This window comes from Falco peregrinus, chromosome 8 (assembly GCF_023634155.1).
Source record: "Falco peregrinus isolate bFalPer1 chromosome 8, bFalPer1.pri, whole genome shotgun sequence".
NCBI lineage: Eukaryota > Metazoa > Chordata > Aves > Falconiformes > Falconidae > Falco > Falco peregrinus.
In genome coordinates, this window is record NC_073728.1 from 16,296,047 (window position 1) to 16,321,547 (window position 25,501).

Sequence of the window (25,501 nt, forward strand, 5' to 3'; positions counted from 1 at the left end):
ATACCATACAACTACCAGAAAACCTCAATATTTCCCTTTCAGATGTGCAGGAGGATCCCTGTAATCTATTAGTACATTGAACACAGGGAGAAGCCCAGTCTATCTGTTCTTCAGTATAACCAGAGCTCCAAAGTACTTGGAGTTGCAGGTAGATATTTTTTTTCTGTTCACTGCCGACTGTAATACTACAATCTCTAAACTATTCATCCCTACATGTAAACATTTTTCTCTACATAATTGCTTGTTTGTGTAATTATTGCTGTTATTATTTTAGGAAGAGGGAGGGCTAACTTGACTGCTTTGTGATCCTATTCAAACATATACGCATTTATTTAAAAATTAAGAAGAGCTGGTAGTCATCTTGCCCATTTACATGCATCCTACACCTTGAACATTATGAATTAATCAAATGTTAAGAAACATAAGCAAACAACATTTCAGATATGAATGGGTAACAATTTCTCACACACACATGGAAGTTCTCTGACAACTTTCTATTATTCTGCACTCAAATGAATACACAAGTAACAAGATAACACTGAGACCGCTCAACAGGGGAAGCAACAAGATGAATGGGACTGGTAATTTAGCACACAATAAGAATGATAGCACTAGACTTTGGAGATGGAATGTTTTTACTTCACAAAATTTTTTAACACGACCTTACCTGGACAGCTAACTATAAAGTAACCTGCTTGACAACTCTTTGTCCCACCTATGAAGAACAGAGCGTGTCAGTATCCCAGTGACATGACTCCTTTTTGTTAGCGAACTGCTCTCAGAAGTGCCAATACACAACGAAAGAACCAGCACGGCAACGAAACTTGAGTCGTAGGTGAACCATCGCACAGAGGTTACAGTCAGGCACCTAAACCAACCCACCTTATCAACATCTGACAAACTGAGAAGTACATTTCTTTGCAATTGCATCCAAAGTCTCTACTCAACACCTAACTGAAAGTGTTTCATTTGCTGTTCACACAAAGTGCTTTTAAAATTTAAACATCTTAAGTATGAAGTTACTGAAGTAACCTCTTCTGAATACAACTCAAAAGAAATGGCATTAGAACTACTGTCATAGTACTGTGAATTCTGTGTATTCTAAATTGAATCAAACACATCACCTTTTGAGATGAGATCACACAGTAGTCTAAGCACAGCAATCACCAAAACTGTATAAGGAGCTCTGGCATTTAGGCCAAACATAATCAATACAGAAGATACTAGTTTTAGAATTAAGAATGCATTAAAACTATCATTAGATTCCATAATTCAAACAACATTCAAAGAACAATCTATATATATATTCAAAAAGCCATTTCCAAATGCAAGGCTAATTGCATTCATCATATTCTACTGATATGAATATAAATACAAATGCTATTTCCATTTTTATAATTGAATTATGATGATAATTTAGCTTAATGTATCTGTATACTATTAACAATCATTCTAGCTGAGGACTATACTCTTACTATTCATACTTTCATAGTCTTTGACATCAGGTTGTTCAGTTTTTCAGATTACCAAAAAACTAATGACGCACTGTCACTAGAATTTCTCGACCATAAGCGTGACTTCCTAATTTTTAAACCAGCTGAAACTCAGTATCAATAATCCCATACAGTCAGTATCAGGTCATTTGCATCAAGTTGAAGTCTTTTGTTTTTGTTGCAGTTGATTCTCTTGATATTTTCATTTTTGTGCTGAGCCTCAAAATGTAGGTTTGCATAAAAGCTAGCAAAGCTACCCTTCAAGGAAGTATACATGAAGCCTAACCTCCTAAATGGAAAAGCAACTTTTTAAAATACATACTGCATTCAAGACTGCCAGTAAAGACAAAACTCACTCACTGGTTTGTTATCTATGACAAGAATATCAGTCTACTGCACCCAAAAGAAAAAGATAACAACTGATAGCTGTGGACAAGCACAGCTTCTCTGACATCTAATAACTTCCACCCCTGTTTTCACACTGCCAGCATCATTGCAACAGATTTCTCATCTGTTTCCCTTAGCCATCACCTGGATCAAACTTTGTATTTATTTCCATACACTCACAAGCCGACCAGTTTTCACATGCAAATGCCCTGCTCTCACCAGAACTGGCTTATTCTTTGAAAGTAGAGCCAAAGTCACGTTTATGCAAAAAAACCCAGGGCATGCTGCATTCATATAAACCTACCAGACAAGGTTAAAATAAAGTTTGTTCAACACATAAATAATAGTTTAAAATGACAGATCACAAGATACTGGTCAGCATGATAGCATCTAAATGTGTTTACATCTAAAACGCAGTTAACGTAGTAGAGTTATTCATCACTGCTTTACAGCATCAGCTGTAGCTCTTGCTTGAGAAGCAAGCAGCAGTGAGAAAAACCTATTCCCCATGTACATTTAAGACTCACTGCTCACTCCGTTAATCAATGCAGGCTTCACCTTACTCTGTTAGCTCTTCTGCAATAACACAGCTGAGAAGTGGATCATTTTCCAGTTCATATAACAACGTAATTATTATTAGAGTTCCAAATACAAGGCCACTTTGGGCTTTAATACCAGTACAAAATCAACATATTTGTGGCCATTAAGAGACTAAGCCAACACAAATGCACTGAATGAAGAACCTCAGAAACAGCAAAGATCTGCAGGCTTAACGCTACTATCTCATGTATCTGCTGTTCTACAATTCTTCACTCACCAAGGATGCTTCAGTGTCCAGAAGTTTTCACAGAGAGTACAAGTAAAACCCATTGATTAATTCAGTTCAACTCAAATTTGGTTTCACAGCTACTTGATAAAAATAGAACAAGACACTGTAGCATTTGCAAAAGTTACTTTTCAGATGCAAAGTGGCCTTCAAAGTTAGAACAAACTACAATCATATAGTAATTATAGTCTCCTGCACAAAAAAAGTTCTTTGCACTAATTGTTTTCTCCTTAGTAATACCAGATGAACAGATTGTGTATCTCTATCTCTCTCGAAATCTGATTAAATCTACCATTTGTAAGAAAGATCTACTTCAGCTTCCCAAAACATTATCTAGTCACAAGGGGTTATGTAACATTTGTTATTTCCCAACTTTGCCAGTTCCGCCATTCCACTATAAACTCTCAATTCAATTCATTACATAGCAATGACTGAGGCCAAATAATTTAGAATCACAGAGTTATCTGTGGCAGACGAAGTAGGTTCTCCTTCCATGTGCCCACTGCCAGACATTACAATCTCACAGCAAGAAAAGCTAAGTAGGACGTGTAGCCACTTCACCCACCACGACAGTTTACAGCCTAGTATACTGATGTGATCAGTCTGATGGCAGGGCAGCTTGTAATTGCCAGAGTGTAGCTGCAGCATATGAAGGGAAGGTATACACCCTGTTCAGCCAATAGCTCCCAAAGGAGTCAGGCAAACGTGGAGATGACACCCACATCGGTTATCACAGCTACATCAAGCTGTCATTGAGCTGTACTGCAGAGTCCCATTTCACTAGGCACTGTAAAAAGCAGTCGGGTAGCCCAAGGAACACAAGCTGCTGGAAAGCATTTGCTGTCTGTCTACAATAAATACAATCCCATTATGCTCAGAACTCTTCCCACATTGCCAAGCCAACTAACATAATCTTGCAATCGCCATTCATTGTCTCTACTTCCTCACATTAGCATGGCCTAAAATGTTATCATTCTAGAAGTTATTATATTTTAAAATAGCTACTTTTGATAACTATGACTAAAAAAAGCTTTAAGAGAATTAAAGACATAGCTACCACGTTAACAGGAGCACACTATTTCAAAGACAGTAGATAGAGGAGAGGGCTTAAACTAACTGGCGGCAGGTATTTGCATAATCACTCTTTCATTTCTAGGAAATAACTACACTTGGATTACACAAATCCCTTCACAGTGATCAGTTAACTCTAAATTTGAAATTATTGTTCCTTGGCACTTTTTAAAGCTGCTGCCAATTCAGACATACTGAAAGAAACAAACAATCTTCAGATACATGCCCACAATCTGAGAAGAAAAAAAGTAATCTTTTATTTCATATTAAAAAATTAGAGATCAAAATAAGAAACCTTCACACAACAGTTGCAACACACAACACTCCTCCAGGAGGCAAAAGAACTATTGGCAGCATACTTGAATGCCAAAACCTAGAGATTTATGCTCAAATTAGTAGAGCCTGGGACAACTGCAGCAGCAGCTGATCAGCTCTAAAGCACAGACCTAAAACACCAAGAAGCTTCCCTGCATTTCTTCAAGAAAGGTTCCCCAGTCTCTCCCACCTTCTCTTTTTTGCTTTTAAACAAATAGGACAGCCTTGCTTGCCTATTGTAGAACCACCTAAAGGTCAATGTCTCCAGCTCCTCCAAAGCTACATCATCCCACATGGCAGAATTCTATCACCAAAATGCACATTTGCACCCTGTTACATGACCAAACACAAATATGTTCATCTGACTCTGAAAAATCACAACAAGCCACACAGCATACAGGTCTTTTTCTTTGCCCTCGTTGGAACAGCTTGCCAGAAAGAGCAGAAGCAAGCAGATGACAGGTCAACTTGTTCTTGACCTCCATTTTCAGCCTGCTGAACGTTGACCTCTGCTATACTACCCATAACTGAACAAAGGATGAAGACTAACTAAAACTAACATGATCAACTAAAAGAAGTGAAAGAAAGTAAAGTTCACTCTGAAAACTGCTAAGCAGAACCAAATGCCTTCTTATTCAGTAGATTCGTTCCCTATGTGCCCCAAGAGCTGTATCTGCTCACTTTTCTGGCAAAGAAGGTTTTTACAACCTTTTGCTCCTGTTACCATAGCACTGGACAAAACACAATATTGGCAGAGGGAGAATGGGATTCTAGCCTCTTATGCAGACATCGTTAGCCAAACTCTAGATCTCTGTTTTGCACTCCCCAAGTAACTAGTGAACGTTTTTGAAATATAAAAGTCATGCCCTTAAATGGGGAGTCCCAGCATAATTCCCAAGGTTAGACTGCTAGAAGTAAAGGTTTTTCAGAAGTTTATCAATTTTGTTCATGTTTTTGACAGAGTTGTCAGCACATAAAAACCCAGAAGGTTTCAGGAGGCTTTCCATTTTAACTAGACTCAAACTTTACTATGCTGTTACAATTTAAGAATCTCAGAAAATAAGGGAAAAAACCCTTTTCTGAAGGCACTGTAAAGTAGTTATTCTCTTTTCCCGTTTAACCAGCTGTTTTGGTCCATTTACTTCAAAATTAGAAGTGAACCTTCTGTCAATTGCTATGTAGCTCAAGAACAGCAAGCAAAGTCACTATATTCAACCTGCAGCATGTAACTAAACACCACAGCATCAAGTTTTCTGTAATTATTTCCAGTGAGATCTGTATTTTACACACACATTTTCCTAAGCATGACCTACTTTCACACTAATTGCAGTGCTCCTTGCCCAGAAAGGGACTGTTCCATCCAAGCAGTAACACAATTTTTTTTAAAGCAATATAAAAACATTTTACATGCATAAAAGTATGTGCACTTAATCTCCCAAATTAACTACATTGCAACTGTAATGCAGTCACCTTCACACAATTTAAATACTACTCCTTTCTGCAAATTAGCCAAACATTTATTTTAAGAATTAACAAGTATCACACTGAGGTATAAAAAACAATACGTTTGATAAAACAAATTCAACTTGGGCAAAGTTTTTTTCCACATACAATAATTCTTACATTCCCCAGACTGAAAAACACTGTAATTGTGTTGCAGGTCACAGAGCCATTTCAGAATTTCTTTCTAGCAATATGGAGAGTTTTCCTCCTGCTAAAGAAAAGCCAGAACTTGAAACACATAATCTACCAGCAATAAGGGATTTCTTGCTTTAGCTACAAAGGACCATGATTTAGAACATCAAGTCAGGATGAGCCTGAAAAGACTAAATGTCTGAAAAATCCTTCAGAACAATACCAAGGATTTTATAGAGTGAATGTTTAAAGACTGCTGTCTTGAAGGGAAGCATTGGTATTACCTGACAGCCAAAATAATGGAACTGGACACCTCAGCAGAACCTCTGTAAATTCTGTGTGGTTGTTTTTACTTATTCATCCAAAGTAGATTATGTACCAAATATCTTCTTTGAATCAAAAACATAGGAGGTTAATAAACTTAAGTGAACATGATTAACCTCATGAGAATGACAGCAATACCGAACAAAAGTTTCTGTTTCTAAAGTTTAAGTTCCTTTGTTCTAACATTTGAACGTCAGTTGAACACAGCACTTAACTCATGTGAATGCCACACAAAATGACATGCTAAGACTCTTAAAAAAAAAACAAAACAGTTTCAACAATATCCCAGCCAACACCCAGAAGCAAATCTCTGTGCAGGACCTTGTAGAGGCAACAGCCAAGGACATAGTTCTATCAGCATGCCTTCCAAAGAAACAAACAATCAATTATTTGGGATCCAACACAAGATAGAGCTCCGTAAACTTGAAAGCAATTATAAAATGAAAGATAAGCAGCGCATACAATGGCACAGTAAGTTCTGCCAAGTCTGTCCCCAAAAAGTTAGTTACCACAAAAGTTAAAAGGGTGCTTCAGAAAAGGACAGGCCTCTCAAAGTAGCATAGAGCATCTGCAATGCCCAAAAATTAACTGCTACCCATCTGCACATGTATTAATGACATTCCAGAACTCAGCTTCCACTAAAAAACGTTTTCTTAACCACAAAAGCACTTGCAGGGACTCTTTTAATATTATTTTCCCCAAACAGGCACATATTTTTTCTTTTTGCTGTTTGTCTAATGTGAGACAGATTTCCACCAAGCCCTTTTAGATTTGTTCAGATACTGATTTCTGCATGTACTGGTGGTGTTCTGCTCGAGACCTGTATAAATATCCCTTAGTCACACATAAATCAACGAGGACACAGTATTTTAAAGCCATGGAACACCATTTTTTTTTCCTCCAATCGATATTTATAGAGCGGTAAAAATTCATACTGGACAGACAAGACACCAATCTGTCACAGACATCTTGGCAGAAGCTATAAATGTGCTGCTATTTCCCCCCTAACAACAGCCACAGCCATAGTCCATAAAACTTAAACTCAGAACTTTCATAAAGTAAATCAATCCATTATTGTCTTCACCTAACAAAATTCTGACTAATAAACTCTTTCAGATAAAATAGTATTAGTCTTAAAATTCAATTTTGGCACACAATCTTCAAAGTCATATATGGTTGTCTCAAACAGGGAAACCACTTCCTTCGTGCTATACAATCTAAACTATATCATGAATATTTCAGTAAAAGAGTAACTTTAATCTTGCAGTCAAGAATTATTATGCTGTTTGCCATATAGGCCAAACTTCATCAGGCCCAACTACAGCAGGAACACCAGACAGTTTTACACATTCTGGTAACTCTCACAACGGCAAGAGCTCTCAGCCATTAAATACATCACTAAGGACGCAAGTATTACATGCGGTCTTGAAGCCAGCTTACTCAAACTGCACTAACAGTGTGCCTGCAACTTACAGGCGTATCTATAAGCGCTATATTGAAATGTAGTGACTACTCACATCATTATGCTTAGTGTAACCGTGTTACACAAATGAAAGATTATAGGATAAAAATATAAAGTGACACTGCAAACTTGTGAAAGAACACAAGATTCCTCTCACAGCAGTTTTGTGCTGCATTACAAGATATGAATATCTTGTAACATGAAGATATGAAACCTTTGTGTTTACATTCACCATAATTATGACACTCTCATAATTATGAGTCTCAAACTGTGCTTATTCACCCAATTTCAACAACATTCTTTTTCTGACAATTCTGAGCTCTTAGCTGTCACAAGAATAGAAACATTAGAGTAATGCAACAAAATAAGAACATTTCAAATGATGAATGAATTTTCTATGTTACAGAAGGTTCTCTTGCCTCACATTCTTTTTTTTTAATGTGAATTAATTTGTTCTCAAGTTGCCTAACAGATTTTTACAACTGTATATTCAGCAAGTTCTACTACCATCAGAAAAAAAAGGTCTTTTCTCTATACCCTAATGATTTGAAATGCTGCACAAATGACCTTTTCATTTGACAAGACATGTTTAAGTTATGTCACCTCCCTACCTATCTAGCTATGGTGATAAATAAAACTATCCTGGAAAGAAGACTTTCACAATATGAATGACAGAGAGGCTTTAAGACAGAGAGGCACAGAGAAAGCAGGAATTTTCAAGCTGCTTTTTACATAAGCCATTCTCTCCTCCATTATGCAGAATGCCCTGCCAACTGCATAACCTCTAATCCTCCACCTTCCCAGACACAGGAATTAGCTCTCTAGATGATACTAGGTGAGACACACCATCGTCCAGTCATCTTACTCGACAGTTTGTCCCTATAACACAGGAAATACACCGTTTCCTCCGCTACATTTGCAGAAGAAACATGTGCAAACAATTCTTTAAGGACTGTGTTCAAACACAGCCTTAAGTGCATATGAAATCCAGACCAAAAGGTAGTTGAAAAAAAGTTCCTTCCACTCAGTTTGTAAACAAAAGCAGTATTTACCCTGATTTGTAAAGCATAAGACCTAGAGATGAAAAGTAATCACATAAAAGCTGTGTTACTTAAAACCAAAAGAATTAGGCAGAAGCAGCTGACTGCTCCAGTTCTGATTTGGTTTGCGCAGAGGCATGTAGTGAAAAGAATGACATATATTTGTTTAACCCACAAAAAAAAAAAAAAAAAAAAAAAAAGCAGCTTGACAAACTAACACAATACATATAAACTGGAAAAAAACCTGATTACTACTAGTATTTCAATCTCTACAGCTCAACATGGCCATCTCCAACAGCAACTAAACAATGTCACTTTCAGAATTTTGGCCTTTCAGAGCTGCCCTGAGAGTTTCATTGAATACACAATTTACCATGGAGTAATACCAAGAGGCCTGAAAACTAAGGTCAAATCAGTCCAAAAAATATCACGACTATCATTTCTCTCCCTAAAAAAAAAATTGTTTAAAAATGCATTTTTGGTCCCCTTTATTAGAAGGGGAATTTAAGTTGTACCCAAGTCGTAACTCTGCAGAACCCTCAAACCAAACTTCAGATCTAATATGCTACAAATGTTTACAACAGGCTTATAAGAGTGAAAATTTTTGTTTTCAAGGATCTCTGCATTTGGTATATATTATTATAGACTTATGTACAAATGAGAAAAACAAAAATTATGACTTTTATCCCTCCTTGCTCCAGTCATCAAAACTGGATTCACCCTATCCTATTTGTATTACATGCAAGAACATTTACCAAAATAAATGTAAAAACAGCATATGTATTTTTAAAAATCTAAAGTTTCAGTTTTAAGCAGATCACAACATGGTAATGATTTACAATAGCTCTATTATCTCGTCACATCAAGTGGTTATAGAAGCGTCCTCAATTTGGAGACTGTTTAAACTAACTATTATCACCACCAGACAACTGTAACAGAGAACTTTTTATCTTCTATTATCCAAACTGATTGACTTATACAGATGAACACATAGTCAGAAAGAATCTTCTCTTTCTTTTAGGAAAGGGCTGCTCTTACGACAGTGCACTGAGAACCTGACAAAGGCTGCAAAAACTACATCCTCACTAGTTTAGGCTGACTACACACTACTCTCTCACCCAGAGCTTGCTCCTTGAGGCTTCTGCATGCTCCATCATTCTGAGCCTCACTCCACGGGCATCAGATCCCCAAGGTCAAGAAAACAAACAGGCCTAAATCTTTGAAGATAATTTCTGAGATCACACCAGCTGAATAAAGTGAGAAAACTGAGAAGTTCTCTAGTTATTAGCCATGGGCAAAAACCCAATTAATTTCACTAGCACCATTTCAGCACTCACATATATATTTCCACAAATGAAATTTATCTAATCTTACTTAACTAACATGAGCAACTGGACACATTAGTTCCCTTTCCTTAGAAGGCCAAACCAACACAGTTTGTACAGTAAGATTTCAAAGGATACAGGATACAAAAAATATAACATTAAATAGAAGCAATATCCCAAATATTCCAGTGAAATGGATTACAGTGGACAATACAAAACTCTTCATCCATCACAGGCAAATTCAGAATACATGCAAGGCAAAAACATACAAAAATGATAAAACTGCTTATATTCTCATTAATTATTTAAAATGTCTAGCCTCTCAGAAGAACATTAAATCCCAAGCCTTACCTCATAGCAATAATTCCACAGATTATGTTAAATAGCATTACCTATCAAATTATATTTAGTATCCCTGTACTTTACCCAAGAAAACTGGAAAGCCAGTGTACATAGCTCATACTCTTCACAACATTACTAGCATATTCCTATAATTTATTATTCTTTTGTCAAAAGTAACAGCCCCTTTTCAAGGTTCTGCTCATACGGGCATTATTCAATTTTTCTGACATCTGTCATCCACCTCAGCCTCCTACTTTGCTGTCAGCAGCGTGGGGATAAGAGCCTGGCTTTTGTTTTTACTATTACTCCTTCTCGATATATTTATAAATAGTGAAAATTACTGTAAACCTTCCATAATGGCATGATATCTTTAGAATTCTATTATATAAGAGGGGTTTTTCTCCTTTTAGCTAAATACTTTGTGCTTGTCCCCCCACACACACCTGCCAGGCAAACAAATAATTGTATGTTAACTGAATCAGGACAGCCATTTAATTTGGAATATTTAATATATTTTCACTCCCCACAAGTTGCAGCAGACATGTTTCTTACCCATTAAAATACTAGGGAGACAACAAACTTCTGCAATCTGCAGCAAGCATTCTGCCTTCTGTATAAAGCTACAAACAAGCTCCACTTCTCATGCCAACTTACAAACTTGCCACCTAGTTAAAAAATTACAGGGAAATACAAACTTTGCAATATCCAACACCTCTCAAACTTACAGTTTAAAAGGACACACTTCAAAATAATTTTCAGATTTTTTGCTGTAGATTCAGTAAACATACTTTTTAATTATAATTAAAGCAAATCAAGACAAATTAGCGTGCTTTGAATTCTTACTACTCACTAATAAACAGCTTTATATATTTTGTTTGTGAAACAGACTAAAATTTTCTCTTTGAAAAGAGAACAGACTCAAAAATATTATTTCATCTCTGTTTATATATCCCTCTCTGCTAAGAACAGACTTTGACTGTTCTATGAGACAGACTACACACAAAGATAAGCACTAATTCTGCTTTCAAGTCACACATTACCTAAAGGTTATCTGTCATGACCCTTCCATGCTTAACAAGTGTCAGCAGCCCTTGCTGCACAGTTTTCCCTGGGCAGGGGCAGAAACAACACCTGACATTTTCACTACAAACCTTCAGGCCCAAAGAGCAGCACCACTGCTGCACAAAGCTTGAGATAACCAAGTTTGATGTCTGATACCTTGAAGAATTAGTCTCTTAGCTTAAAACACGTCAAACTATCAACACACTATCCTCAGCAGAGATGGTCCCACTCCTTCCCTACTCCATTACCCTCCTCCTCCCTCGCTTCACACTCCCACCACCACTGGGCAAAGCAACAATGCTTTTCTTGTTCTAGTTAGTTTTCTGTTGGTTTAGCTAACTGAATGGGCTCACAAATGATCAGATAAGGATGAGACCCAGGACAAGGGCACAGTCAGAACTAGAAGCAGAAAGATGTTAGATCAGCTCAGAAATATTGCCCCTGAACAGCAGCAAAGCCTAGTATCTGCAGCTTTTGACAGGCACTGCCTTAATTTCAGCCACCTTACATTCCAAAGGTTTCTAGGCGGGTAACAGGAAGCATTTACGCACCTAGCAATTTTAAATGCAAGTTTTCAAATCTACAAAACACATGTTTTCAGGATGATCCAGCAGGCAGCCCATTCAGCCCCAACATTTCAACACTGGACAAGCCTGTTAGGGGGCAGGCCTCCATAACCTCAGTCTGAATGTCTCTTAGCATTTCTCCACCCAGCACAAAATTTAGAGCCACTGCCAGTCACCCAGCTGGTAATGAATGCACTGGACAAAGAGAAAATTGCTACCTGCCCTCCATTGCTGGAAAGACTGGGACAGTCTTTTGAAACCCTCAGTCCATCAGTGAAACTTCACATTTAACACCAGCAAGCAAGTAAATAGGTTTTTTAAACCTTCCTCTCAATAAGCCACCCAAAAGGACAAATTACTAATTTTTGTTCTACCTAGCTACGATACAAAAATTCAAATTTAAACCACTTCTTTCATCTTCCTTAAACCCAGTGAACTTATCTAACAGTAAAAAACAAAACCTCAGACATTCTTGAAAGGTTTACCCTAATACTTTACCAAAAAGATTCACCAAAAAATAACAGAATTTCATATCTAACAATGTTTATCAACCTCCTATTAATTTTCCCATAAAACATCAAAAAATCAGGATGATCACCTTGTTTTATCATTTATTTTCAACAGAATTCATAATACGAGTCATACAAAAATAAAAGAACAGTAGTTCACAATATAGGAAAGAGTTCATCTGAAGCTCATCTATTTGTTCGTTTAAATGTCAATTTGAAAATTGAAAAGAACTAAAATCATGTTGATAATGACGGCATGCAGGCTGAAATAAGCATCTTCAAACAAAAGCATCTCAGGCTTCCCCAAAATCTGTTAATAATATCATTTGAAATCGCATTTTAATAGCCACTATCTAATCTTCTGAGAGCATAGATTTAAAAACCTGATATGACCTATAGTATAAATCAAATTTGGCAAAACAGCAGCCAGCTCAAAAATAGATATTAGACCCCAAAGTTATTCCCAAGGACTTTGACAGAGTTCATATATATTAAAGCTGTAAATTCATAACAAAGTTACAAAATACCCTAGTAAAAACATTCATATTTATCTAGAAAAGTTTTTAACTTTAAGAAAAAATACTAAATTTATTAGTTCAGCACAAAACTAGATTCAGCTCTGTGTATGACCAACACATACAGGCTACCAAAACCCCAAACCAAGTAATCTTTGTTCCTCATTCTGCAATTCACTGAGCATAAAACAACTTCACTGTGGTAACACTAAGCCAATAATAATGAAACAAGCACTTACATTTCAAACTGAAAGACCATTAAGAATAGATATTACAATGACCTCTACTGGGAAATAAGCTACAGGAAAAGTGAATAGCTTGTGTATAGAGTCCATAGTTCAGAGCACATCACTATAAATTAGACGGAGCAACTTGATCGTTGCACCGGGGAACCAGAAAATTAAGATTTCTCACTGAAATAGGCACAACTCATTTGCAAGAACGTACCAGTTCATTCAGTTCCAGAAAAACTTGCCAACCTAACCTGTGAGAACCCTGAAAAGAGGAAATGCACCTAAATTCAGTGGGCTGTGATTACGTTTGATCTGCTGACATGCAATTTTGCTTCATAGAGTAGCCCAACAAGTAAAGTTCCAGCTATAGGTATTCAACAAAATTTACAGAGCATAGGTTACTAAGCAAGAGTGCACAATTAAGTGTGGAGACATAGTATTTGAAAAATCCAAGAAAAAAGGGCCAGCAGACTCTAGGACAGAGACTCTACTGGAAATTTGCTGCAAAAACCGGCACTTAAATCAATGCTTTGTTCAATAAAACATTCTGCTGAACACAACAGGGTAAGATTTCATTTGCTTATAGCACTGACTGGCTCTTGTCTTACATGGTGCACCACGGCGGTACACCACTTCCTGCCTTAAAACCTACAGCACTAAGCCACAAAGATTAATGACTGCAAACGTAAGTAAAACATGAGCAACAGACAATAAATTGTAGAGAGCTTATTAACTGTAGGATGCAGAAGCTTGCTACTCTGAATTACAATTCTGGATCAATATTATTCAATAACCACAATCTGAAAATAAACTACAGAAGGGAACAACTAGAATGCCACTTGTAACTAACATTCAGGGTTACAACACCTACTTTATATTAGCAACCTGCATATTTACAAATTTTACTTTCACACCTATACATAAAAACACCTATTACCACCAGCAGCTCTCATTACCACTAATAGAATGGCTCGTGCTATTTCCACATCCGCTCAATAGAGACTCAATCCTACTCTTCCTGAACTCCAGGTTGAACTTGTGACACTATTAAATGTATTAAATTAGCTTTCCTGGCAAAACACAGCACAGTTAATGGAAGGGAAAAGTAAATTGGTTGAATGATAAATACTTCACCAACTTTGCCAGCTACATTGACTTACTTAAAAGGAAACAGACAAGATGGTCCTATACCTAGATTATTTTCACTAAACTTACGAACCTAACAAGCAGCTCACTGTAAACCTTGAATAGAGAGATGTGCAATAACAATTTGTGCAACCTTTTAATATAGTTACAACTCCAATGAGCATGTATTGTGACTAAACTACTGTCATGGAATTTTATTTCAGAAGACACAAACAATGTACTTGAAGCACTTTTTTTTTCCTAATTTTGTCATAAATATTGAAAACATTTGGTGTTACTTCAGAAGATTTTTCTTTTTTTATATCCCAATAATGCAAGAGAGGCTATCTAACTCTCTGCTTCCAGCAACAGTATTCGGCCAACCTTCCTTTAAATCAGGGGTCCTCAAACTATGGCCCACGGGCCGGATACAGCCCCCCAGGGTCCTCAATCCGCCCCCCCCCCCCCCCCCCCCCCCCGCCCCCGGGGGTTGGGGGGGGGAAACCAAGCAGCTGCAGATGACTGCCTGCCACTTCATCTGCGCACCGGCCCCCTGTTTAAAAGGTTTGAGGACCCCTGCTTTAAATTATCAGGTCCTTAAATCTTAGGCACTTGGAGATACAGTAAGTAAAAGGGAAGAAGGAAAAGAAAAAATAAAGAATCCAAAAAGATCACTCATATTATTGGTGCTGCTATAAGGGAACCAGTAGAGTCCACCATTCAGATACTTATACTTTCTGCCTTAAAGGGAACATGGGAGAAAAAAGGATTGTGAAACTGGTTGCAGGCTGATCGTGAGGCAGCATCAGAGGTAAGACACTGAAGAAAGTAATAAGACTTTCACTTAGCCAGCTGCCTCAAATCAGCAGAAAGCATCACTTTTCGAATGTGCATCACTTTTTATGGCTGCATAGTCTTCTTAATTGCTAAGCTTAGTTTCCCCTTAATTGTTGGGATTTAGCGATAAGGACAAACACGAGTGAAGGTTAATGCAAATGGAGTGTACTGAAGAAATACCCCTCGAGCATACATACTGTGTTTATGTGGCAGGGTTTTGGTAGGGAGGTGGCTGCAGGGGTGTCCCCTGCGAGAAGAGGTCAGACAGAGCCAGTTTTAAGCCAGCTCCAAAACAGACCCAGCACTGCACAAAGCTGAGCCAGTCAGCAATGCCAGTGGTGCCTCTGTGATAACGTACTTAAGAAAGGGTAAAAAATACTATAAAGCAGTTGTGAGAGAGGAGCGAGAAAACTGTGAGAGAAACAACCCTGCAGACACCAAGGTCAGAGGAGGAGGAAGGGAAGGAGGCACAGGGCAGAGATGCCCACAGAGAAGCCCATGGTGAGGCAGGCGGTCCACCTGCAGCCCATGGAGGACGACCATGGTGGAGCAGACACCCACCTGCACCCCACGGAGGACCCCATGCTGCAGCAGGTGGATATGCTCTGAAAGAAGCTGCTGCAGCGCATGGAGAGCCCACATCGGAGCAGGCTCCAGGCAAGAGCTGCAGCCTAGGGACAGAGGTCCATGCAGGAGCAGGTTTTCCAGCAAGAACTGCAGCCTGTGGAAGACCCACGCTGGACCAATCTGCTCCTGCATGACTGTACCCCATTAGGAAGGACCCACACTGCAGCAGTTCTTGAAGAACTGTAGCTTGTGGGAAGGACCCGTGTTGGAGCACTTCGTGAAGGACTGTATCCCAAGGGAATGACCCACACTAAAGCAGGGGAAGCATGTGAGGAGGCATGAGCAGCAGAGACAAAGCGTTACTAATGATCACAACCCCAGAACTGATCACAACCCCAGTTCCCCCTCCCCATGTGCTGCTCAGGAGGAGGAGGTAGAAAAGTTGGGAATGAAGGAGTGAAGTTGAGCCTGGGAAGAAGGGAGGGGTGGGAGGAAGGTGGTTTTAGTTTTGGTTTTGCTTCTCACTATCCTACTCTATTTCTAATTGGCAATAAATGAAATCAGTATTACCAAAGTCAAGTCTGTTTTGACCACAGTGGTAACTGGTGAACATCTCCCTGTCCTCAGCTCAACCCACAAGCTTCTTTTTTTTTCCTTACTGTCTCACGTTACCCTGCTGAGGATAGAGTGAGAGAGCAGCATGGTGGGCAGCTGGCAGACAGTCAAGGTTAACTCACCACAGCATAATACTTCAATTTTTAAATCTCACATGGTTTTTAAGAAGTCCTACCATAGCCTAGTGGGCCAGATACACCTATGTATTCATTTGTTGCACTTAGGAGTAAGATACTACAGCATATCATCCATATATCCATTATTGCTGTTTTAATAGTTTCCTAGTATTTATAAATGGTTTCAGCTTGTCAGCATCTTCCTGAAGTTCTGGAATGAGACAGAAGGGCTGAGAACAACTTTCCTCTGATATTCACATTTCTGATGGTTAAATAAGTTTTACAAACCTAACTCAGCTGCCTTTGTTCAGGTGATACACATATTCATCAAGAGAATAGAGCTCTTTCTTGAACTTGGTTATAAAACATAATACCTGCAATACCCTATGCACTTACACAAGTTATATACTGGTACTGGTCATTACAGGCAACTCCACAGGAATTTCACATTACATTACTAAAGCTGTAACCACTAAGTTACCACATGTAAAGGACAAACATTTATGTAATTTACAACTAGTATGCTAAGAGATGCGTTACTCTCTTGTTAAACCTACCTGAAGATGCTTCCAAATGTACACCTACTTTGTTTTGCTTAAAAAGTCTAAGTAAAATTAACAGATGCATGGAAAACACGTATGAAACTCACCAGTCTATGGGCTGTAGTAAAATCACTGAGAAACACATAGTTTTCACCTTCATTTAAATAAAACTATCTGCAGGAATTGAAAGCAGGTACTTTTAATAACCACAAGGGTGGAATATAAAGAACAGGAATAAAAATCCCCTTCCCATCCTTCCCCTCACGAACACCAGTAGGCTGTTTCTGTATATAAAACACAACACAGTCATGGCAACCTGAAGACTGCAAAGAGAGGAAAATCAGAAGCTCACTCTTCCTTTTCAGTCTCTACTGACAAGTAAAGCATAATAATCTTGAAAAAGTAAGAAATATAAAGCCTTTTAGAACAATCTGGACAATTCAGCACACAGAAATCCCATGTCTTCTGAAAGCTAAGCAGGGCACAGAGGCTTGGCTTTTCACTCAATTCTGCATGCTAACTTTGGCGGTGGGACTAGCCCCAGCCCAAATCTGTTCCTGCTACACACTTACTGGCTGAAACGCCTGCACCTGGTAATTTTTTCAGACTCTTTCAACAAAAAGTTAACAGACATGAGCATTCAGTTATTCTAGAAAGCTCCATGCACTGCACAAAATGAAAAGCTCATTTTTTAAAAGAGCAATGATCATGAGAAACAAACACAAGATTATTCCAGAATAGGCTTATGCAGGACAAGCTCAAAGAAACCGGACAGGACAAGATAATGTTGGAATTTATGTTAGTATACCAGTAACAAGATGTGCGAATTGCACAATTGCTTGATCTTGTTACTTGCACCATCATAAGTAGAAATTTTCTTTAGTATACTCCTGAACAAAAATAATACGGAAATATGAAAATCTGGTAAACACAGCACATTGTCCAGTATAACTATGCTCTGCTTTTTATGAAATACAAAGATAAATCAATGCAGACTTCAAATGTATTTTTTATAATATCAAGCATATCAGACAATCAAATTTTATAGAATTACCCTGTTCACAGTTTAGACTGAACTTTCTAACAGAGGACACTGCCCTAGTACACAAAGCATTGAACAGACAGTAATTTAACCTGTGGTTGACACTGTGTCAGATACCACAAAAACATCCTCCTAAATAAAAATGCCCATCTACCCCTTCTCTTCAAGAAGTATAAAATAGAAGCAACTGTATGATTTTTCCAAGTTATTAGAAGAATAAGGCCTTTTTGGCAAGAAAAGTTATTTGATTTCTGTAGCAACACAAGCAGATTAAAGTAAGCAATTTATGCATTTATGCTTAAAACTGAATTATTATTTAAAGTAGAATCATAATCACAGAAAAGTTATGAAACTGCTGCAGTATGCAAGTTGAAATCATACTTGAAATTTTTCTTCCATCTATTTATTTTTTTATTTAAGAGAGCAGTATCTCTCGAAAAATAGATCGCCTTACTAGGTAACTCATTGGCTAGAGGGAGACCAATTTACCCAGTGGGAAAATTTATAAAGAACAACTGGTGACAAAAAATGATTTTTTTTAAATTACCCAAACAGCAGCCTTTCTTCTTTGCTGCAGGTCCATTTATTACATATTTTCTGTATTTCCTATTATGTTCCGCAAAATTTTAAGCTGATGTACTCTGATACGCTATTGTATCACAGCCTCAAGGGAAGGATAACAATTTATGTAACATTCCCTGTTGCTAAAGTAATTGAGCTAAGCATCAATCATAATTCGAATAAACACTGCCGAAATTTTAAAGAATGGATTTTTTATTTCACAATCAGAAGTCAAATGAGTTACAATTGCCACAGCTCTTACTACTGTGAACTAGCAATTTCCACATGTAAGAGATTACATTTGATTATTTTTAAGTTGCTATGATGTTGCCAACAGGGGGAAAGAAAAAACACATTCACCTTAGCACTAAACTTCAAATTCTCTATTAAACTGGCCTGTGCCTATGCTATCGTTTGCAACAATTTCTGTACTTCAGAATAAAAACTCAAAGCACCAACTGCCACAAAAAGCGAGTGGCTTATCTACTGACAAATACAGGGCAATGTAATGCATTCCCCCATCACCACACTGCCTATCATCCTGCAGATCAAGCTCAGATCTCAGTCACATTCTAAGCCTCCTCTAGGAAATCTCAATACCCACAGCAAAACCTTATGTCCACCAATGAAACACTAAAGGATGACAGCAGAATTAGGCCACCTACACTACATGACTTTCTGGACAATTACTCTTCCACATGCTTCCAAGCAATCACAAGCCATCTTTGCCACAAAATCCAAGGCTACTATTTTGAACATAATTTAGACTTAATTGGAGATAACAGAACTAGAATAATAATTATTAGAAACAAAATCACCAATATCCACCTAAGCAACACATATCCATACACCTATTCCCACAAAATCCAAGGCTACTATTTTGAACATAATTTAGACTTAATTGGAGATAACAGAACTAGAATAATAATTATTAGAAACAAAATCACCAATATCCACCTAAGCAACACATATCCATACACCTATTCCCAGTCTTGCAGACAATTAAATATTAGCTTTGCATACAGATCCTGTGCAGGAATATATGTAGCTCTGGCAACATGAAGGTGGGGCAGGTTCACTGGCAGATTCATTACTGGGACACTCACATCACTAAACCCAGAATACCCTTACACTGGACCTCTTCTCTACAATAATCTCACTCTACCGCCTGTCAGCCAATTCCAAAGGCCAGAGCCTGACTGATGGCCTCCATTCCCCACTTGTTTAAAATTTAAGTATGTTCACACTGTGACCCATACTGCACCTCAGAGTGAACACTCACAACACAATTTCATTCCTTCATTCTCACCTCCCCCTTAAAGCTCTCTGTTGTCACAATGCTTGGATAAATTGCCAACAGTTGGGGGGCACTGCTGTGTGGTGGACAGAATCCATCAGGCTGACCAAGAGTGTCTCATTCTTTTCCTTCACTCACCATCTGTCTGTATCCATCTCCCATTATCTCAGGTTGTCCTTAAGGACTGTACGCTGTCTGAGGCAATAAGCATCTTTTTTCATTCTCTGTTTGTACAAAGCAGCATGGAGTCCTCCTCTGTAGCTTTTATTAAAACAATAAAAGCAGAGCTGTTCCATACAGATTTTATAAATTTGGGTTTATACAAAGAATACAAAAAAAGGTCAGAGAAAGAACAACAAAAATAACCGAACTACATCCACTTCTTCCTATCCGGTTGTGCCTTCCAAGACTCCTCTCCCCTATTCCAGAAAAATCAGTTTCCCAGTTTTCAAAAAAACATAAATTTAAAAACATGTACCTCAGGTTGTGACTGAAGGAAAATATTTCAACATATTTCCCTTAAAGAACTAAAATCACACTAATTCAACATAGAAAAAGTTATTACATAATAAAATACATCTATATTTCACTGTAACAGACATGTTTTGTAAATGACCCAAAATACGCAGTCTTCTCTCTAAAGGACAGCTGGTCGTTCAACAATTCAAAAGAAACAGTCTGAGCTTTTTTACAGGGACATTTTAAGTATTCTCTGTCATTCCCTCCCATTTTCACTGACAGAATGATCTCGCCATAGATCTCATTCCTCCTTGCCCTCTGCAAACACAGAAGCACTCTCTGCTTAGGCGACTGAAAGCAAAAACAAAACTGGGACCCTCTGTACTTCTCTCAACACTGACAGCGCAAACGCATGTCCCCCTGCTTTCCTTCCTACACACTCAGACCCTTCTTAGGTGGTCGATTTTTTGTTTGTTTTGAGGAAAACTCTTTCATTTGGCCCTACAATCCCTATTAAAGTAAACTGACAATATTTTGCTTCCTTTCCTAGCAAAGAGATAAAGAAAGGAAAAAAACCGAAGTCCTAACACCAGCCTAGCTTCAGAGCGGTCACCCCAAAGATCACACGCTGCGGTAGCAACTTGAGCTTGATTTTTCTCCCCAGTTCCCTACCACCTCTACTACACCATGCCTTCAGCCTACACCTACCGCTTGGCAGCTGCCCTTCCTGTGAAATACCGCAACCCATGCCTGGGAATGGAAACATAAACTGCCAGGCACATCCCAATTAAAAAATATGCCATTGCGCTCCAAATTAACAAGCGCAAATACCGTATTTACAAGAGCCTGGTACCTCCTCGGTTTACCGTATCGCCTCAGTGCCGCCAGCAAAGGAGAGCAGAAGGTAGGAAAGGGACGAAAGGGAAGCGATAACGACACAACCGAAATAAATATTCAGCACGCTCGCAAAGTGGAAGGGATTTAATTTAGAAATCAATTACACGTTTAAACGCCTCGTCACGCCGGGGCAGCTCACGCCTGAGGTGAACCAGGCGCTCCCTCCTCCCCCGCCCGCAGCAGCGGGTGCCACCCGCCCGTCACCCTCCCACCGCCACAGGGACGGGGGTGGCGCGACCCCGCTCCCCTCACCCGCTCGCCCGCCTCGGGCAGCCCCACAGCCACGGGCGGCGGAGGACGCGACCCGCCGCCGGGGCCGCCTCAGCGCCGCCTCAGCCGGGGCCGGCGACCGTTAGGCGGGAACAGCGGCCGCTCGGCTGCGCGCCCCGCCCCGCCCGCCGCACCTGGATGTAGTTGGTCTCGCAGTACTCGGCCACCCGCTCCAGGTTCGTGTAGCTGTCGAACAGGGCCCGGCGCCCCCCCGGGATCTCCTCCTCCAGCAGCATCTGCAGCTCCGCCATCTTCACATCCTCTCACCCCGTCCGTCCGTCCGTCCGTCCGTCCGTCCCTCCCCGCGCCCCTCTCCGCCCCCGGCCCCCTCCGCGCGCGCGCCCGCACCGCCCTCCCCCCCCCAGTCACACACACCCCCACACACACCCCCCGGCGCTACCGGCCGTCCGGGCCCGGCCTCGCGCCGCGCGCAGGGAGCGCGCCAGACCCCCACCGCGGCGGGGGCGGGGCGCGGCCGGGCGACAGCTCCTGCGCATGCGCCCGCGCGCCCCCCACCCTCCCCTGCGCGCCCACTTCCGGCCCGGCGGAGCGCGGCCGGCAGAGCGGGGTCGGCGCCGGGGCCCCGCCAGCATCCCGCGGGGAAAGCCGCTGGAACGAGCGACACCTGCGTGTTCTGTCGGGTTCCTAACGGCCGCTTGCAGGTGGGGGCCCGGCCCCGCGGCTTCTCCCCGGCACCAGCCGCCGCGCCACAGCGTTAGGTCGAAGGACCGACAGCAAACAATAACAGCCGTTTGCACGTGGGGAAGCCTTGGCTGCTTTGTCACCATTTTGCGTTGCTGCACTCTGGCAGCGTGCTAGCAGCGCTGCACCTACGGTGCAGGTGTAACACCGCGGCTGTGGCCACCTCTGGGCGCTTTGGCCAGGGGCCCAGCACAGAGCTGCTCGGCTCCTCGGAGGGCACAGGACAGACAAAATGTCTCTTGTGCAGATTCTGCTTGAAAAGCTGCTATTGTACAGGGGTGAGAGGAAGAGTTAAGTTCTCAGCTGCCAAGTAGTCGGCTTTTCAACTTGGACAGAGTGAAGGGTATAACGAAGGGTCAGCAGAAAGAGAGGAAGGAGCCTCATGGCCGAAGCACAGCACTGAAGCCGGGGGTCAGGAAGGCTGCTCGGTCAGTTCCAGGCCTTAATGCTGACTTCCTTTATGTCCCTGCAAGGCACTCCCTATCTCTACAATTGTGATGAAAATGCCTTAGAGGAATGTGGAAAGCTTGCCCATTGAATTCCTTCACCTGAACCTAAAAGTAACCTTTCTCCCACCAAAAAAAAAAAATAAAAAAAAAATGTGATCTGCCCTCTCAGCAGAAGTTTCCCAGGTTTCTCTAGAAGAGCTTATTTGTCTCTTGGAAATGAATTGCAGCTGTGATTACTCACCTCATGTTCCCATGAGGCTCCACAGAGCTCCTGCTGCCTCTGTAGCGCAGCCTTGGGTTATTTGGCATCCCTTACACACTCATCCAGCAGCCTGATACTTTCACAGCCTTCGTGTTACAGATGCTCCTGTGGCAGTCATGAGCTAGAGCAGACCCAGTGCTGCAGTCCTTGTACACCAGCCTGCTACTATAGAAACAGTTGTTCTCATATCTTGAAAGCTGTTGCAGAGGCATCCAGCTAGATATGCCTGGCCTCCAGGTGGCTTCCAGAATTACAAATGGATTGCAAACACCTGGTGGGCTCGGGCAACAAACGCAGTCTTTAGGCCAGTCCTTGTAAGCTTCTTTCCATAGAAGAAAAATGAGATAGAAATCCCTGCCCTGAGGGACGTCTGCCTGGAGACATTTCCTCTTGGCTTCCTTAGTTCTCCCTTGTGAAGGATGAATCAGGCACAGTGTTCATTATAACTGCTTTAAAAACCCTCATGGGCAAAGCATTTTCCTCCCATTTTTAAATGTGGGCTAAAACTCACAGCTTCAACTACTTGATTGTGTGTTTTAATTTTTCTACAGGCAGTTAAAGTACCAATACTCTTAATCTCACAAAAAGTCTTAAGAATCACAAAACACCTTGCTAGCGAACCCCCACCACAATGTGTGTAGGGAGAAGAAGGGCGAGTACGCAAGAGCACCTATACTCTCTCACCCAGCACCCACGCTGCAGTGCAGGGCTTTGCTAGTGTGTCAGGCTGCCTGCAGCTCTCCACAACGGATACTGGCACTCCCTGCCCTCAAACAACAAGGACTGAAGAAGTGAGTGTCATGCAGTCTTGCTTTTGGTGCCCTCTACCCCCAAAGTTTATAATCCGTGAGTTATATCGCCAAACATACTGATTTTGCTGTAGTTAAAGAAGAAATCCTGGTTGTCAGACCCCCTGATGATTGTTAACGCGCCTTTTATGAGAGCTGATCTGAGCCGTTGCTGCAAGGGCTCCAGGAAGAAAAGCCAACCCAAATCAGCTCACAAAGGGCTGCTGTACAGCATGGAGCTCCAAGCCTTGTCCCACATCTCCAAGAATCAGCCATGACTAGGCTTCCACCCCATCCTAGGGCCTGCAGTTGACAAATAACACCTTCGCACTTTGGTATGTGGGCCCCACGCTCCCTCCTCCACAGCAGCTTCAGCCTGGACTCTGCCCATGTTACATCTGCTGCTGCTGCCGCAGCTCCAGGGGTTGCTCATGCCCACGCTCCCAGGACTGTTCGTGTTTGTGCCAGGTGGGAGGCAGGCTCAGGCTTTCCTTCTCTCTTCATTCATTTGCTTCTCAGGTGTGAAGTCAAACTGTCACTTGGCAGCTCCCCAGTAAACCTGCAGGATCCTTTTTGTGGCAAAAGGAGAGAGCTGTCAAGTTGTAACGAGGAAGGTTCTACAAAGATGCTGTTAGGAGTTTTAACTTGGATTAGCAGCACCAGACTCTAGGGAGGGGGAACTGTTAACTGTGTCATCTTTCCTCCGTGCTTCTGGGTGCCATCAGGGCCTGCTTTTGGTGGAAACCCGCAAGAGCCTGTCTAGTCTCAGATCCGCACTCAGCAGCAGCAAACCTTCTTACAGGAAGCTCCCACCTGTAGGTCAGGCACCGCTTGACCCCTCAGTGGGCCCTGCCACTGAGAAAAAGCATTATCTGAAATATGTGCACACAGCTGTTCACCAAAGTAGCTGGGCCAACCTGTCTGCATAATTAGGTGCTTGTTAGCACAGCATGTTTACATTTTAATAGGGTACTCATTTGTGGATTTAAATTTAAATATGAAGAGACCTCCTGTCTGAATAATAGCCATCCTATAATCCTCTATACACGCACCAAAAATAATTAGAAATAGTGTTTAAATTAAACCAAATGAATCCAACTACCACTTCCCTAAATTTACATAAATGACTTCCCATCTGTCAAGTGATGTGCTAAACTTATTTTAAGTTTTAATACTCCCTAAGCCTTAATTACAGTATTACACACTTTAACTTTTCCAACTTTTTAAAATCCTTTTGTGCAAGGTTTTCCCTTAGATCAATATCTTCAAGACTGGGAAGCAAACATATATTCCACCTAAACATGCTGTTCAGTCACCAGAAAACAGAAAGGCAAGCACTTAGCTGGGGACTCTGTATTGGAGGCTGAGATCCAAAAGCACAGGGAGACCATTATTCTTCCAAGTTCTCTCGCATGCATTAGGTTTTTACCTCTGCCAATCACCCAAGAGTCCCCTGCTCACAAGAACTTGAACAGACAAGCCGATCCTTTGGTCATGTGCAGTCTTGCAGCTGGGCATTTTGTGTGCACATCCCACGTACAACGGTTTGAATTGCCGATTCTTAATTAGCGAAAAGTAATAATAGGGTAACTCAAAGGCCACCTATTTTTGGCACCACAGTAAGAAATCACAGTCAAAAGCCTCTTCCATTTTCTTTGCTATATGGAAAACTGAACAGCACAATCACCTCACTGGGGTATGTGAGTAAACATCCCATTTAGACAGGTGACCAGGTCAGATCTGGCAGATCCTGCTGCAGGTTTTCAGTTCAGTTCTGTAAATAACTCTGCTCAGGTTTTACGAGGGTCCCATTTCTGAGCATTTTCCCTTAAAACCGTTTTTGTTCGCATTTTGTAAACGGTAGAAA

The 25,501-nt window shown here is 40.7% G+C and overlaps 1 protein-coding gene across 18 annotated transcripts in view; it reads right to left on the reverse strand.

Moving 5' to 3' along the window:
* Positions 1-21,749, reverse strand: part of ABI2 (abl interactor 2) — a 71,803-nt gene extending 50,054 nt beyond the window's left edge. For 6 of the 18 annotated variants that reach the window (XM_055812537.1, XM_055812534.1, XM_055812536.1 and 3 more), the window contains exon 1: positions 21,568-21,749. In XM_055812537.1, the coding sequence (XP_055668512.1) occupies positions 21,568-21,684 (117 nt within the window). In that variant the 5' untranslated portion in view covers positions 21,685-21,749. The remainder of the gene's footprint in view (positions 1-21,567) is intronic. The other 12 variants (XM_055812541.1, XM_055812531.1, XM_055812526.1 and 9 more) reach the window with 5 other exon arrangements.
* Between the last annotated feature and the right edge of the window lie 3,752 nt (positions 21,750-25,501).